General features: G+C 42.8%; 1 protein-coding gene across 1 annotated transcript in view; it reads left to right on the forward strand.

Moving 5' to 3' along the window:
• The window catches only part of LOC139473819 (mediator of RNA polymerase II transcription subunit 14-like), a 47308-nt gene extending 32682 nt beyond the window's left edge, over positions 1-14626 (forward strand). The window contains exons 34-41 of the mRNA XM_071256579.1: positions 1279-1456; positions 6047-6241; positions 7545-7771; positions 8260-8383; positions 9686-9747; positions 10082-10189; positions 12478-12612; positions 13149-14626. Of these exons, the coding sequence (XP_071112680.1) occupies positions 1279-1456; positions 6047-6241; positions 7545-7771; positions 8260-8383; positions 9686-9747; positions 10082-10189; positions 12478-12612; positions 13149-13457 (1338 nt within the window). The 3' untranslated portion in view covers positions 13458-14626. The remainder of the gene's footprint in view (positions 1-1278; positions 1457-6046; positions 6242-7544; positions 7772-8259; positions 8384-9685; positions 9748-10081; positions 10190-12477; positions 12613-13148) is intronic.
• The last annotated feature ends 1854 nt before the right edge of the window (positions 14627-16480 follow it).

The following is a 16480-nucleotide window of genomic DNA, read 5'->3' on the forward strand; positions in this document are numbered from 1 at the left end:
TCCCATACTTTTAACATACGCGTGCGATGATCGTGGCACTAAATCGCTTTGTGGAATGCGTCCCTGTCTGACTGTGTTTCATCTTACTCTGATACTGTGGATTGTTGCTCATGCTATCAATCCCTGGTTTGCCCAGTCCTGACTTTTACAGGCCATTGCAATATAGCTGGAATGATGCTAACAGTGGTGTAACATGGATGGGCCAGTGATATACAGCAAGTTGGTGTGCAGGTTGCATCAGATCCTACCTGGTCAGTCCCATCAACTTGTACATGCTTATGGGTTTCACAAGAGAGGGGATACCCGTGAAGATTCAGGAACCCATGCTGGCTGTAAAAAGCGACTATGCTTGTCGTAAAAGGCGACTAACCCGATCGGGTGGTCAGGCTCTCTGACTTGGTTGATGCATGTCATCGATCCCAATTACTTGGATCGATGCTCATGATGTCAATCACTGGATTGTCTGGTCCAGACTCGCTTATTTACAGACCGCCGTCATATAGCTGTAATATTGCTGAGTGCGGTGTTAAACAACAAACCAACTTCTTATATTACCAAAGCCCCGTGGTGATTACAGGCTTTAGAGGTGACATGATGGAGCAGGTGGTCAGACTTTGTGACTTGATTGCGTGTCATCGTCCCCCATTTGTGTGGGACATTGCTCATGTTATCAGTCACTGGTTTGTCTGGTCCAGACTTAAGTTTTACAGACCGCTGCCATACAGCTAGAATATTGGTGTACACAGAATACCTTATGTTTCCAAAGTGGGGACAGAGATCCCGGGTTCTACACAGTTCTTTAATGCTTGAGGGAGCACTATATGCTTGCATTTGGTTGACTGATGTAGAAAGTGGTACTTACGGTGGTCATATGAAGCACCTAAAATGGATTGGGTAGTTAAGCTCAGTGACTTGGTTAACCTTGGTTAATTATTTTCACACTTCTTACTACCCCTGCCTGCTGGATTAATTTTAGCATAAGGTGCTCTAAAGAGGGTGGGTGATTTCAAACAGTCGGTGCCTCATTGAACAAGGGCATGTTATTGTAGTCTGACAGCATCCAATATTACTCATGATATCAACCACTGTATTTTCTTGTCCAGATTAGATTAACAATTATCAAAATAGAACATGAGTCTTATGATAGGCTTTTAGAAATACTTTTGACTTTTGGTTCTGCCAAGGTCAAGGCAAATACGTGCTTCAGGATATTGACCCATTTTGCCCAAAGTCAACCTGTGTTGTATCCATTTGTCACAAATCCTCTTTCCATTGCAGGTGAATCCGTCGCCATCCACCCTGATGGGCAACCCGTCGCCAGGTACCTTGTTGACCGGGGGCTCTCCAGGCAACCCCCACCTTCATGTCCCCTCTCCCTCCTCCTTCGTCCCCGCCCCCTCCCCACAATCCCTCGGCATTCACATGCAGTCTCCAGCAGGCTCCTTCATCAGCCCAAGTAAGCAGGTCTTTGTCTGACTTCTCTGCTGGTTGCTGCTTCGGTCATTGTGATGTACGCCACCAGCTTCATCTGCTGCCACCGCCACCACCACCGCCGCTACACTTGCTTAACTCCCAGGGCCAGACCAGGGGGTGGGGGGCCAGCTACCAATCAGTTACCACCATGTTTGTGTGTTAGTTCTGAAATGGTTCTTTACTCGACCACTTACTTTGAGATAAGTGTGAGGCTAGGAGCACGTGCATCAATTTAAGTGTGTAAGAAAGTTGGAGTCAATTTCTGTTATGCTGTGATGAATGGGAATCAAAACATTTGAAACACATTGAGCGGGTCCAGTTATCTCCATCATCTAAATGACATTTGCCATGTGAGCATTGCATCTCTCATTAATTGAAATTATTTTTCTTTAATCTCTGCTATTACCATAATTACGTTCATATATGTTACTCATATATATTTTAATTTAGAAATGTTTTCAACAATCTGTCATCTGCCAACAAACAGACTAAGATTGACGATAAACAGCACATAAACACTAGTAACTGTGGATTTAGTATTCAGATGCATATGTGATAAAGTTACACAAATCTTTTAAAAAAAATGGAAAATATCAATCAAGTTTGCCCATTTTCAGAAATAAGTGTTTCCTTTCTATTGAAAGCTATGAAAAGTTCGATGTTAGTATGCAGTAATGAGGTGTTGGAGATGACTGTCACCAGCCAGTAGAGATGGTCAGGGGAGAAGGAAACTTGGGAGATGCTGTAGGAAATTACTGAAAGAGGGGAAAATCTACGATTATGTATTTAACCAACCTATAGTGGACATGGAGACAAACTACCTATGTTGAACAGCTCTTCGTCATATGTCATTACACATGTATTGTAATATGAGATCGCTAAACAAGGGTTTGAAATTCCTTGTATTAAAGTACCAATAGCACGGTTAAGTTCTCAAAGGCACTGTTAAACCAAGATCCTAGTGCCTGAAGGACACACTTGGAACTTTGTAGAAATCCCATTTTGTAAGAACAATACCTGGGATGAATGTGTCCTCGCACAAGTAAACTGTACACACTTGAAAATGAGGAACATGTAACAAAATTTCCAATAATTATTTTTCGTTAAATAATATTCGGATTGTTCCAGTTGGCACACTAAATCTTCAAGGTCACACCCAAACATCCATAGGAGTGCCCTTTGGCACACTTATACCAAATATGTTTCTGTCTCAGCCATTGTTCCTTGAATGATTGCTTCAAATGCTTCAATCTTTTTTGCGATAAAAGCAGGATTGGTAAGAACCGATTTGCATTATCTGTAGATTGTTTAGGAGGTGCCAATTCTGCTTTGTAGCTTTGATGGTATTGGGGATATTAACAAGGAGATAATCTGGGGTCTATTTCCTGTGAATACAAAGTGCAATATGTGGGAACTATATTAACTGGGAACATGGAAAATTGTGAATAGTGGATTCAGATCATTAACAACCACCACTTGACATGTTTCCTTTTCCAGGGAGTTAAGCAAGTGATAATTTGAGTTGTAAGTGTTGTCTTGGCTCAAATTTTGTTTCACCCAATTTTTGTTAAGTGGAATGAACTTAGCAGTCTGTACATGGAGCTGTGAGGTTTGATGGAAGCGTGGGGGAATTGTGCTGACTTGTGCTGTAGACTTGTGCAGGTCCAGGGATTGTGAGTGCACCCATCTGCATGCCTCTGTAGTGTTAGTTCAGATCAGTCTTTTGCTAAATCTCATTAAAATTGGAAATTGGTGCTCGCTACTGCTCCACAAGGTTCTGAGGACATCCTATTACAGGTCATGTCAGAACAACTTTTCGCCAAATCTTTAACTGACCAATGAAGTAACTAACAGTACCTGGTAAATTGACTTTAGCCAGTCAGAAAGCTGCTTTCTCGAGATTTGCAGCACTAGTTTCTAACTGCTGACTCCCAATCCAGACTACCCTTTGGAAACTATTATCGTATTCGACGTAATAAGCGCTCTCAAAATTAGAAATAGGGGGCTCTTATTAGAATATAATTTTGGTGGGAAAAAAAAGAGTTGAAAGATCGTAAATTTTGTGGTTTATGCTGACAGCCTGAAATGATACGGAAGAAAAGTCGTATTATACATGACAGATATATTTTCCAGAATTTAATTGCCCATAATTAAGGGTGCATTTATTAAACACACATGTGTGTATTATACATGAATAAATAAGTCTTGTGTACATTGATCAATTGGAAGGGATGTTAATTGGGATTGTTCACTAGCCAATATATTAGCAAATATCGCCATGGGCGCTTATTAGGACGGGGCGCTTATTACGGCGAATACGGTATGACAAAATTTGAAAACTGAACAAAATTAAATTCTGGAATGTCTTATAGATGGCCGAGATTGTATGGCAGTACTTCAGACTTTCACTTTTGCGGTCTGGTAAGCAACACTCCGATTGTAGGGATGAAAGTCGTTCTGATGTGGCCTGTAATGGGATGTCCCTCAGACCTATGAGAAGGAGCAGCGAGCACTAAGATGTGATTTCATTGAGATTGTTTCAGGCAGTAAATTTGTTTTGGTCATCCAATTGGGAATTCGGGGCGGAATAGGTCCCCTGTACCACATACTTGACTTAGTATTTCATTAGGATGGAGATTGGGTGGGTATACCGGTACTGTGTCATCATATCCTGACAAGAGCAGATTGTTGCTCGTACTTTCAACCACTGGCTTGCCTCGACCAGACTTGAATATTTACAAACTACCAAAATAAAGCTGAATATTGCTGTGGGGTAAAGAAACATTCACTCATTTTCTGAGGCATTTAACTTTCTTTGGTTTATGAGTACAAAATTGACAACTTTGGAATATTCAGTACTTGAAAAAAAATCAAAGTAGATCAATAAGCTTGGTAAACAAAAAGATCTGATAATTTGACTTGTTCAAATGTAAACAAACTCTTCGTTATTATTTGACCCCGCTGGCATACATTAAAAAACATCCCATATTAGAAAACATTATTTTGTAGATCTGTTTTTGTGCATTTTATTTTGATCACTTGTGGTTTAATAGAAAGAATGTCTAACCCGAGTAATGAAAAACACCTTAATAGTTACACTAAGCACCTTCTATGAACCTATCACCTTAGTTTACAAAGCCCCTAATTAATATAAATATGTAAAAAATAATACCACCATCCATCAGAAATAATATAGAAATAATTTTTAGTGTTGTATGTTGAATGCACTTCAAATGCACTTCCTAGATTAATTCTAGATGCATGAATGCAAGCAGAAATTAATAAAAAAATCTTCAGATTTTAGAAACGGCTAATCTGTATTGGTTGAAAGGTTGAAAGTTTTTTCCAGAAAATCATTTGTGTCACTGCATTGTGGCTGTGGGCTTATCTTCAATCAATAGCCATCCCATATTTTTTCAGTTGGCCACCTGACGGTTTAAAGCACACACCCTAATTTCCAGCTTTGTGATTGGTAAACCATGATCCCAGCTCAGCAGGATATGTTTGACAAGGGAGACAACCCACCCCAAACCTTTAATAAATCATTCCGTATTGGAATGTAAATGGTATTTATATATTTCAGTGATGTCAAACTTTTGTCAAACGATGCAGCTGTTGATTATTGTTGAATGCTGATATTAGTGAATGCAGTTTGAGATGGAACTGCTCCATCCTGTTGCTGCTTGTGACGCCAGCATGGCTTGACATGAGGAGTAGAACCATGCCGGACCATGTGTTGTATCGTCTCACTGTCACACTGTTTGTTCCTTCTTTCATGAGAACATGTTTCATGGCTTTGTGTTGACCCTTGTTTTATTTATGGTGGGTGTTTTTCACCCCTTTGAAATTGTCAACAGGTTTCCAGTAATTGGCAATTGTCAATCTACTGACTCGTTTGCAAGTTTCTATGATACAGCTTTCATATTACTGGTTGCGGTGTGAAAGTGGGCGGTCGGGTAGCCTAGTGGTTAAAGCGTTCTCTCGTCACGCAGAAAACCCGGGTTCGATTCCCGACATGGGTACAGTGTGTGAAGCCCATTTCTGGTGTCCCCCGCCGTGATATTGCTGGAATATCGCCGTGATAAAGCGGTGTAAAACCATACTACCCACTCACTGTGGTGTGAAAGTCTTTTACTCATGCATGTTTTGAAGAGAAGATATTATTTACTTGCTAAGAAGACTACCTTTCATAATATTACTATAAATAAGTGTAAATATTTATTATGATCAAGAAACCCTTTTTACAATGTTGATGTCTGAATATGCTTGAAAGATATAGAGTGAGTGAATGAGTGAGTATGGTTTTAAGCTGCTTTTTGCAAATGCCAGCAATATCACGGCGGGGGACACCAGAAATGGACTTCACACATTGTACCCATGTTAGGAATCGAACCTGGGTCCTCAGCGCGATGAGCGAACGCTTTAACCACTAGGTTACCCCACCTCCCCGAATGATTTAGAACTAGGTGCATTGTTGCTGAAGAATAAGCCTGGTATTAGGTAGCATTACATGTGTCCACTGTTTAGTGAGATGACTCGCTCTGTGTAACATGTTGGTGTTTCTGTGTGCCAGGTATGGTAGAGGGCGGCTCCCCTTACCCCAGCTCCAGCCTAGCAATGCCGTCCCCCAACCCAAGGAACTGGCCGGGGTCCCCGTCAGTTCAGGGCCCCAGTCCAGCATCACACCACATGGTAGCATCCCCAGGGCATCCTGCTCTCCACTCCCCTCAGACGCAACACAAGGACTCAGACCACAGCAAGACATCAGGTTAGTGCTGTTACTGCCTTACCCCAGGGCATCCCACTCTCCACTCCCCTCAGACGCAACACAAGGACTCAGACCACAGCAAGACATCAGGTTAGTGCTGTTACTGCCTTACCCCAGGGCATCCTGCTCTCCACTCCCCTCAGACGCAACACAAGGACTCCGACCACAGCAAGACATCAGGTTAGTGCTGTTACTGCCTTACCCCAGGGCATCCTGCTCTCCACTCCCCTCAGACACAACACAAGGACTCGGACCACAGCAAGACATCAGGTTAGTGCTGTTACTGCCTTACCCCAGGGCATCCTGCTCTCCACTCCCCTCAGACACAACACAAGGACTCGGACCACAGCAAGACATCAGGTTAGTGCTGTTACTGCCTTACCCCAGCATCCAGGGCAGGCCTCCAGCTCATTACGATTAGGTGGTTACAATGCAGCTGCTTGTGTGTCATGGTATCTTGATACATCGTTGCCTGTGCTATCAACCGCTGGTTTGTCTGGTCCAGACTTGATTTGCTATTGGCTCCAATATTAAAAACAATATTTTGGGGATGATTTCATTATTTTAGACATTTGTTCAGGGATGCTTACTATACACATGATACGTACATATATATATATTGCTGATTATGGCATCAAACAACATTCACTTGGTGCTAGGGGTCTTCATCATCATCATAGTGGTATCTATGGCCTTGGTTCCTTGAAATGTTGGAACTAAATCTTTTTTAAGATTATGATTATTGTCAAAGAAGGAGAAAGTGCCAATTCTTTAGTGAACGATTCGCCTGCATTTGGTCACTTTTCTTCTAAGCTGTGACTTATGTAACCTTTCAGTCTGTCTCAAAAATTGATGAAATTCTAGTCATAGAGAATGGTTATTTTTAAACTTATCCTATCTCACACTATGCGTTTCCTGCTTCCTCCTTCGATCCTTATGTGGAAACATGCTTGAACAAAGTTTTGGCTGTGTGGGCACGTGATCATATCGTGTAAAGTCACAACGCATTACTGGATTACATTACGGGATTACAATGTGTGACCAATTTGTTGGGGTGGTTAACATGGTGATGCTGAGATGTGTTCGGGGGGAATGTTTTTCGAAGCTGGAATCTTTGTTCAAGCACGTTTCCACAAAAGAATCGAAGGAGGAAGAAATGCATAGTGTGAGATAGGACAAGTATGTAAATATACAATTTAATTTAAAGTTACAATTTCAAAGAGGAGCCAGTTCCTGTTTTAAAATGTTTTGTAAAAAGTTCACATCCTCACAAATAATTGCTAATTTGATCCTGCATCAACAGTTGTAAGTCCACCGTCCCGGATGCTACCCCAGAGGTCTTGGGCGGCGTCGGTGCCAACCCTGCTGTCCCACGAGGCGTTCAGCAACCTGCTGACCCCAAACACCATGCCCACCTCCTCCATCAACATCCCGGGCATGCAGCCCCTGCCAGCATCCCCCATCGAGAGGTTCTTCGGCTGTGTGTACATGCGCCGGCACCTGTCACGCCAGATACAGAGTGACGACAGTGTATGTATGACTAGTCTGGTCAAAATCTGGTAATGAATTGTTAAAGTATTGAGATAGTATGGTCGATGAACTTTGACTGTTATAAAGAGGATGATCGTCCATACATGTCATCAGTTATATATCAACTTCTAAATGCCACTCGACCTGTGAAGATGCCGGTTAGAATTGGTCTTCAGTGACTCATGCTTGTCGTAAGAGGTGACTAACGGGATCGGGTGGTCAGGCTCGCTGACTTGGCTGATGCATGTCATCATATCCCAATTGTTTGGATCGATGCTCATGATGTCAATCACTGGATTGTCTCATCCAGACTCGATTATTTACAGACCGCTGTCATATAGCTGGAATACTGCTGACTGCGGCTTTAAACAACAAACAAACAAACAAAACATAATGCCACTCAAAGATCTTGTAAAATGTATTATTTTACCCAAACTAGTCATACAAGCAATAATCTTGTATTGCCACAATTGTATTCTTGATTACAGTTGACAGCCCTGCCGTTCAACGAGCCGGGAGTGAATGTGTTTAAGGGAGAGAGCCTGCAGTACAAAGTGAGCATGAACCAGGCCAACCTGCAGACACTACAGATGAAGGCCTTCCCAACACAAGGTGAGTCTGTGTCCTGGCCGTGTCGGAGGTGGCCCAGGTGTACAAGGTGCAGGAGCTGTGGAGAGTTGCATCCCTTAGGCATACGGGAAGCCTATGATCATGGGTTTGAATCCTGGCTTGCCCTGGTTATATTTGTCAGCATTATGTGCATGACTTTGGACTTTCCTGCCACATCAAGATCACATGTCATGATATAACTAAAATACTGTTCAAGGGAACCAAACTTCTTCGCTGACTCACTCACTCACTTCACCATGGATGAAGTCGGAGAGGTCTTGTTATGGTTGCTACTGGTTGATAACTTTGACGTGGCATGGATGGCCCAGTCGCCTAAAGCGCCGTGATTCCCTGTGCAGAGTTGCGTCCCATGGACACACCAGAAACCTATGATTGTGGGTTCGAATCCCCCCCCCTGATTATGTTTCTAGGTTTGTCAGCACCATGCCCGTACTCGTTGGTTTCACCGAAGTGGTAAACATCGGAGACCTGCACCACTCTGGGCTTTCCCCCCTACATTAAGTTGACACGCCGCAATATAACTGGAATACTGTTAAAAGCGGCAATAAACCCAACTCACTCACTCACTGATAACTTTGATACATTTTTTATGTAATTTGGACTCAATTGTAGACAGAATGTCAATCATTTTATTTCTAATACATATAGGCCACAGAAGTTGAGTACAGACAGGTTTTAAACATTCAGTTTCACATATTTTACTTCATTTGCATAATATAGATATTTTGCTAGATTTGTAATAATATAAATATGTACCTAGTGAGGACACAAGCATATTAAATTTATGAATGTTAGGATGACAATAGAACTTTGCTTTGAGATATAGTTGCCGTAAATTGACATATGATGGACAAATAAGCAGGAAGTGATACTCAATTTCCAAAGTATGACAACTCAGTCTGAATCTCGTGAGGGTTGTTTTCATATTTTGCGAATTTAAGGATGACAGATAAGGTTCACATTTAACACAAGCTTTAAAACAAGTATAATATGACATTTTTTAACTTGCAAGAAGTTTGCTATGCCAGATCTGCTAAAGATTGTCTTTTAAACGTTGTTGAAATATATTTAGAAAATCCTTTCAGTTTCCATATATTTGAAACATCCATAAATCTTTGAACCCAAGTTTACAAAGACAATTCCTTAATTTAGTTACCCAATTGACTCGACCATGTTCATCATACAGGCACAACATATTGTAGCACTTTCTTGGGAAACGGAAGTCTGGCATCAGTATGTTCAGCCAACATGTAGACATGTACAAGACAATTGTTTCACTTACAGACTGCAAAGACCCTTGGGCACCAGAAGAGCTGCAGATTCTTGAGAAGTTCTTTGAACTAAAGGTAGGCTATGCTGTGTGAATACCCTTGTCAGTGACTCCGTAATCCACCTGCTGCACCGACTCTGTTCAGTGCGGGGCAGTCAGGTAGCGTAGTGGTTAAAGCGTTCACTCGTTCGATTCCCGACTTGGTACAATGTGTGAAGCCCATTTCTGGAATATTGCTGGAATATTGCTAAAAGCTGCGTAAAACCATACTCACCCATCATCCATCCATCCTGTACAGTGCATGCAGGAGTAACAAATACGCTTACAAATGACTGTCAATGAAAACACAGCAAACAGAAGTAGTCCAGCAAGCGTTGTATGTTCCTCACTGCTTCACTGTCTTCCCACAGGTGGCGGGTCCACCCTACAAGATCAATGCCCTGACGGCGTTCAGCCGCCTCCTGGGAGCACCCACCCTCATCCTGAAGGACTGCATCCAGATCATGAGGATGGAACTGGTGAGTTGTACACGAAGGCTGCCACGATTAAGCTGTTTAGTCCCAACTCTATAACCTTGTGGCTGCCACGATTAAGCTGTGTAGTCCCAACTCTCTAACCTGCAGGCTGCCACGATTAAGCTGTGTAGTCCAAACTCTATAACCTTGTGGCTGCCACGATTAAGTTGTTTAGTCCCAACTCTCTAACCTTGTGGCTGCCACGATTAAGCTGTGTAGTCCAAACTCTATAACCTTGTGGCTGCCACGATTAAGTTGTTTAGTCCCAACTCTATAACCTGCAGGCTGCCACGATTAAGCTGTTTAGTCCCAACTCTATAACCTTGTGGCTGCCACGATTAAGCTGTGTAGTCCCAACTCTATAACCTTGTGGCTGCCACGATTAAGCTGTTTAGTCCCAACTCTATAACCTTGTGGCTGCCACGATTAAGCTGTTTAGTCCCAACTCTATAACCTTGTGGCTGCCACGATTAAGCTGTTTAGTCCCAACTCTATAACCTTGTGGCTGCCACGATTAAGCTGTTTAGTCCCAACTCTATAACCTTGTGGCTGCCACGATTAAGCTGTTTAGTCCCAACTCTATAACCTTGTGGCTGCCACGATAAAGCTGTTTAGTCCCAACTCTATAACCTGCAGGTTGCCACGATTAAGCTGTTTAGTCCCAACTCTATAACCTTGTGGCTGCCACGATTAAGCTCTTTAGCTCCAACTCTATAACCTTGTGGCTGCCACAATTAAGCTGTTTAGCCCCAACTCTATAACCTTGTGGCTGCCACAATTAAGCTGTTTAGTCCCAACTCTATAACCTTGTGGCTGCCACGATTAAGCTGTGTAGTCCCAACTCTATAACCTTGTGGCTGCCACGATTAAGCTGTGTAGTCCCAACTCTATAACCTTGTGGCTGCCACGATTAAGCTGTTTAGTCCCAACTCTATAACCTTGTGGCTGCCACGATTAAGCTGTTTAGTCCCAACTCTATAACCTTGTGGCTGCCACGATTAAGCTGTTTAGTCCCAACTCTATAACCTTGTGGCTGCCACGATTAAACTGTTTAGTCCCAACTCTATAACCTTGTGGCTGCCACGATTAAGCTGTTTAGTCCCAACTCTCTAACCTTGTGGCTGCCACGATTAAACTGTTTAGTCCCAACTCTATAACCTTGTGGCTGCCACGATTAAGCTGTTTAGTCCCAACTCTCTAACCTTGTGGCTGCCACGATTAAGCTGTTTAGTCCCAACTCTATAACCTTGTGGCTGCCACGATTAAGCTGTTTAGTCCCAACTCTATAACCTTGTGGCTGCCACGATTAAACTGTTTAGTCCCAACTCTATAACCTTGTGGCTGCCACGATTAAGCTGTTTAGTCCCAACTCTATAACCTGCAGGCTGCCATCATATAGCTATGTCTTGTCCTAACTATTTTACCAACAGATGTTGCTTTACTGTAAATCTAGAAATTAATGCGTCTCCAATTTAATACGACTGCTGACCCCCAGCAATAAATGCGACTCAATATCAATGCAACTCCCCCCATCCCTTCCCCAGTGGAATGATGCATATCCTTACCTTATTTCAAGCTGAAATTAATCCAATGAAACATATAGCACCACTTATAAGCGCTGAGTAGAGCTCTTTCCTAGAAACAACACACAGTTTATGTGTTTATTCTGTTGACTGGCATTAAGGGAAAGGCAATAAGTAAATTGAACCAACAACAGTTCACTGATTGGTACGCGGAGAAAATGTCAACAAATTTGAAGGCAGATGACAAGACAATGGCTGTAGATCTGAGGAGTGTGATGAAGCCTATCGCTGCGCGTTGGGTCGTGTTGGCCTCTGACAATGTGTTGAGTGGGTGGCATCTGTCTGGACTGCTGGAGTGGTCAATGATGCCTATTTTGACACGAGTGGATAGAACGCTTTGACCCAGCAGTGATAACTCTATGTCTATTGTATAATTCCTGCTCAATAAACCGTGTTGGTATTTCTGCTATCCAGTGAGGCTGTCTTATTGTCAATAGTCATTTTGGAGACATAAATGCGAAGTTTCATTAATTCGAACAAAGACCACTTGCATTTTTTGCATTCAATTCAAGATTTACAGTACCTTGTCCTAAACGTTAATACTTACAGGGTGACATAACTGTAACCTGATGGAAGTGTAAAACATTCACCTGGACTAAATGTTAACTAAATAGAAAATGATAAACTGTACAGTGAAGTTCACGGGATGTATGGTTGATTGTTTCTGAAAACTCCATCCGTGATCCTGTTTGTGTTTGTTACCTGTAGATGCCGGACCGCAACCTGAAGTGGTCCGTTCAGTGGTGCCTGACCATCCCTCCTGGCACCGGCCACATCATCAACGCCCCTGCTGGTACCCCTGCCATCGTCATCAACCTCGTCAAGGGCAAGATGGTACTCATGGTAGGTGAATCCAGAAGTCTTCTCCTCACTTTGGGAAGTTTGGGAATCTTAGCACATAATATTGTTCATTATACAAGTGGGGCCACGGATTGCCCAGTTGTGTAAGGTGCTGAAATTCGCTGTGCAGAGTTGCCTCCCTTGGACATGCCAGAAACCTATGATTGTGGGTTCGAATCCCGGTTTGCTCCGATTATGTTTCTAGGTTTGTCAGCGCCATACCTGTGCATGTGGGTTTCAACAAAGTGGTAAACATCTAAGACATGCATCAATTCGGGCTTTCCTCCCACATTAAGGTGACAGGCCGCGATATAACTGGAATACTGTTAACAGCGGCTTAAAACTCAACACACTCACTCACTCATTATACTAGTATACTGCTATTTATACATTACATCACACTCACACTTATACTTTCTAATTGACTTTAGATACATAGAACTAAACACAAGTCTAATTAATGGCAACAATTGCTTATAGGAAAACAGCCTTAATGTGAAACAGCTCTGTGGAAAGCCTATGAATTTGTCTTTGTACAGCTGCAGCTTACACGTCTGAATCTGTCGCTGCCGATTGGGAAAGAGCCACCATCGCTGATCATCCCCCTGTTCTACGACATCGGCTCCAACACCGTGACCCACCTGGACATCCGCAACACCACTGGTCAGCAGCAGCAGGTGATGCCCAACACACCACAGAGTCAGACCATCTCGGCTGTCAACATGATGCTGAAGAGATACATGGACATGAACCCCAACTCGGCTCACTGCGTCATCTTCCCAGCCCTGCAGGAACTCATGGTCAACCTGGTTCTGCCTGTACAGAACCTGCCTCATGTCGGACATTAGCTGACCACTGTGTCGGAGGTGTCATTGGTAACCTGCCCCATGTCGGACATTACCTAACCACTGTATCAGAGGTGCTATTGGTAACCTGCCCCATGTCGGACATTAGTTGACCAATGCATCAGAGGTGTTACTGGTAACCTGCCCCATGTCGGACATTAGTTGACTAATGCATCAGAGGTGCTATTGGTAACCTGCCCCATGTCGGACATTAGTTGATCAATGCATCAGAGGTGCTATTGGTAACCTGCCCCATGTCGGACATTAGTTGACCAATGCATCAGAGGTGCTATTGGTAACCTGCCCCATGTCGGACATTAGTTGACCAATGCATCAGAGATGTTACTGGTAACCTTCCCCATGTCGGACATTAGCTACTGTCAGCTTTCAGTTTGAGACTTTCATCTGTGTCATTACAAGATGGGGCACAGGTGTCTACGTTATCTTGTGCGGAGTTGCATCCCTTAGGGTGTGCCAGAATCCTGTGATTGTTGGCTCGATTCCAAGATTCACCCTGATTATGAATCTTGGTTTGCAGCGCCATACCGAAACTTTTGGGTTTCGCCAAAATTGTGAAAGTGTACGACCTGAGGCCTGAGGCCTCTATCCAACATGAAACAGGCTCTGGTATTAGTGAAATACTGTAAAGGCCAGTTCACTCACAACTGCAAGACAGATGGGTTTGTTTAGCCTGGGTTGCAGATCCAATCAATAGTATGACGTTGGTTTATGTCAGCCATCTGCACTGATTGTTGACCAGTCATGTCAAACAGCTGCAAACATTTTTGTTAATAATCGTGGGAAGAAAATATTTTCATTCAAAGATTCATTGACATAGTATTATTAAGATATTTTGTGAAACATAGATAAATTATGTTATCTGATGAAGACTTAAGCCTACTAAAAATATCTGTTTGGGCGTTGATGTTCAAAGGAATTTTCCCTGAGTAAACTGATCCTGTTTCTTTTCAAATCCAAAGTGGTTTCAGATTCGTCTTGTTTCCATGGTTTGTGTTTTGTTGATGTATATAGTTACTATAGTTCCATCCAACCACCATCTTCATTCAATCCTGTCACCATTCTTTGAAATGAAAGAATGTATTTCCACTACTGTGGTATATTTGTACAAAGCAATGTGAAAACCAGTGGATAATAAACAACCTATAATCCTCCTTATGCTTTATGCTGTTGTTGTTGTGCACCGCACCTGTACTCATGGGTTTCACAAGCATCAAGACTTGCATCAAGACCTGCATCAAGACCTGCATCATGACCTGCATCAAGACCTGCATCATGACCTGCATCAAGACCTGCATCAAGACCTGCATCAACTGTGGTAAAATACTGTGGGTAAAATGTGTGAGAGGTGCTTAAATAAGAACTGGGTACAATGTGTGAGAGGTGCTTAAATAAGAACTGGGTACAATGTGTGAGAGGTGCTTAAATAAGAACTGTGGGCAAAATGTGTGAGAGAGGTCATGACCTGCATCATGACCTGCATCATGACCTGCATCAAGACCTGCATCAAGACCTGCATCAACTGTGGTAAAATACTGTGGGTAAAATGTGTGAGAGGTGCTTAAATAAGAACTGGGTAAAATGTGTGAGAGGTGCTTAAATAAGAACTGGGTAAAATGTGTGAAAGGTGCTTAAATAAGAACTGGGTACAATGTGTGAGTGGTGCTTAAATGAGGACTATTGGTACAATGTGTGAGTGGTGCTTAAATGAGGACTGTTGGTACAATGTGTGAGTGGTGCTTAAATGAGGACTGTTACAATGTGTGAGTGGTGCTTAAATGAGGACTGTTGGTACAATGTGTGAGTGGTGCGAAAATGAGGACTGTTGGTACAATGTGTGAGTGGTGCTTAAATGAGGACTATTGGTACAATGTGTGAGTGGTGCTTAAATGAGGACTGTTGGTACAATGTGTGAGTGGTGCTTAAATGAGGACTATTGGTACAATGTGTGAGTGGTGCTTAAATGAGGACTGTTGGTACAATGTGTGAGTGGTGCTTAAATGAGGACTGTTGGTACAATGTGTGAGTGGTGCTAAATTGAGTACTCTGGGTACAATGTGTGAGTGGTGCTTAAATGAGGACTGTTGGTACAATGCGTGAGAGATGAAGATCCAGGTAGAGAATCCGGATTCGGGTTGTCAGGGTCGCTGACTTGGTTGATGCGTGTCATCGTATTCCAATTGCATAGATCAATAAACATGATATCAGTCCATGATTATTTACAGACCATCATCATACAGCGGGAATATTGCTTAGTGCAGCAAACAAAGAACAAACAAATATTATGTGTGATCTGTCTATCATCGTTCCCCTCACTGCCTGAATCATTGCTCATACTACAAACTGATGCTCAGTGGGTATTCAGGTTAGAATGGTGCACCTTGGCCAAGCCATCAGACGGGTGTACCTCGGTCAAGCCATCACAAATGTATACCAAGGTCAAGCCGTCAGAACAGTTTATTCAGACCAAACCGTCAGGACAGTGTACTTCGGACAAGCCTTCAGAACAGTTTATTCAGATCAAACCGTCAGGACAGTGTACTTCGGACAAGCCCTCAGAACGTGGTACTCAGGTCCAACCGTCAGGACAGTGTACTTCGGACAAGCCGTCAGAACAGTTTATTCAGGTCCAACCGTCAGGACAGTGTACTTCGGACAAGCCGTCAGAATGGTGTACTCAGGTCCAACCGTCAGACCTCGGACATGCCGTCAGAACGCGGTACTCAGGTCCAACCGTTAGCAGTGGTACATGTATCTCTTCATGTCGTATATTGCCAGACTCTTCCACAAAGCAGTATTATAAAATACATGTCCCTTAATTGGCGGTGCATAAAACAAAGCCGGAGTATCAAAGAGCGCAGAAAAGACTTTGGTAAACACCAACAATGCCAACGTCAACTGATGGAACTGAGCTATCTTTGAGCATCAGGGGAAATCAAGTTTTTCTTTACCAACATGTCTGTGTAATGAGCTTAGGAACTAGCGCAGTAAAGATTTTGTCAGAAAAG

This window comes from Haliotis cracherodii, unplaced genomic scaffold (assembly GCF_022045235.1).
Source record: "Haliotis cracherodii isolate W230 unplaced genomic scaffold, xgHalCrac1.p SCAF_3, whole genome shotgun sequence".
Classification (NCBI taxonomy): domain Eukaryota; kingdom Metazoa; phylum Mollusca; class Gastropoda; order Lepetellida; family Haliotidae; genus Haliotis; species Haliotis cracherodii.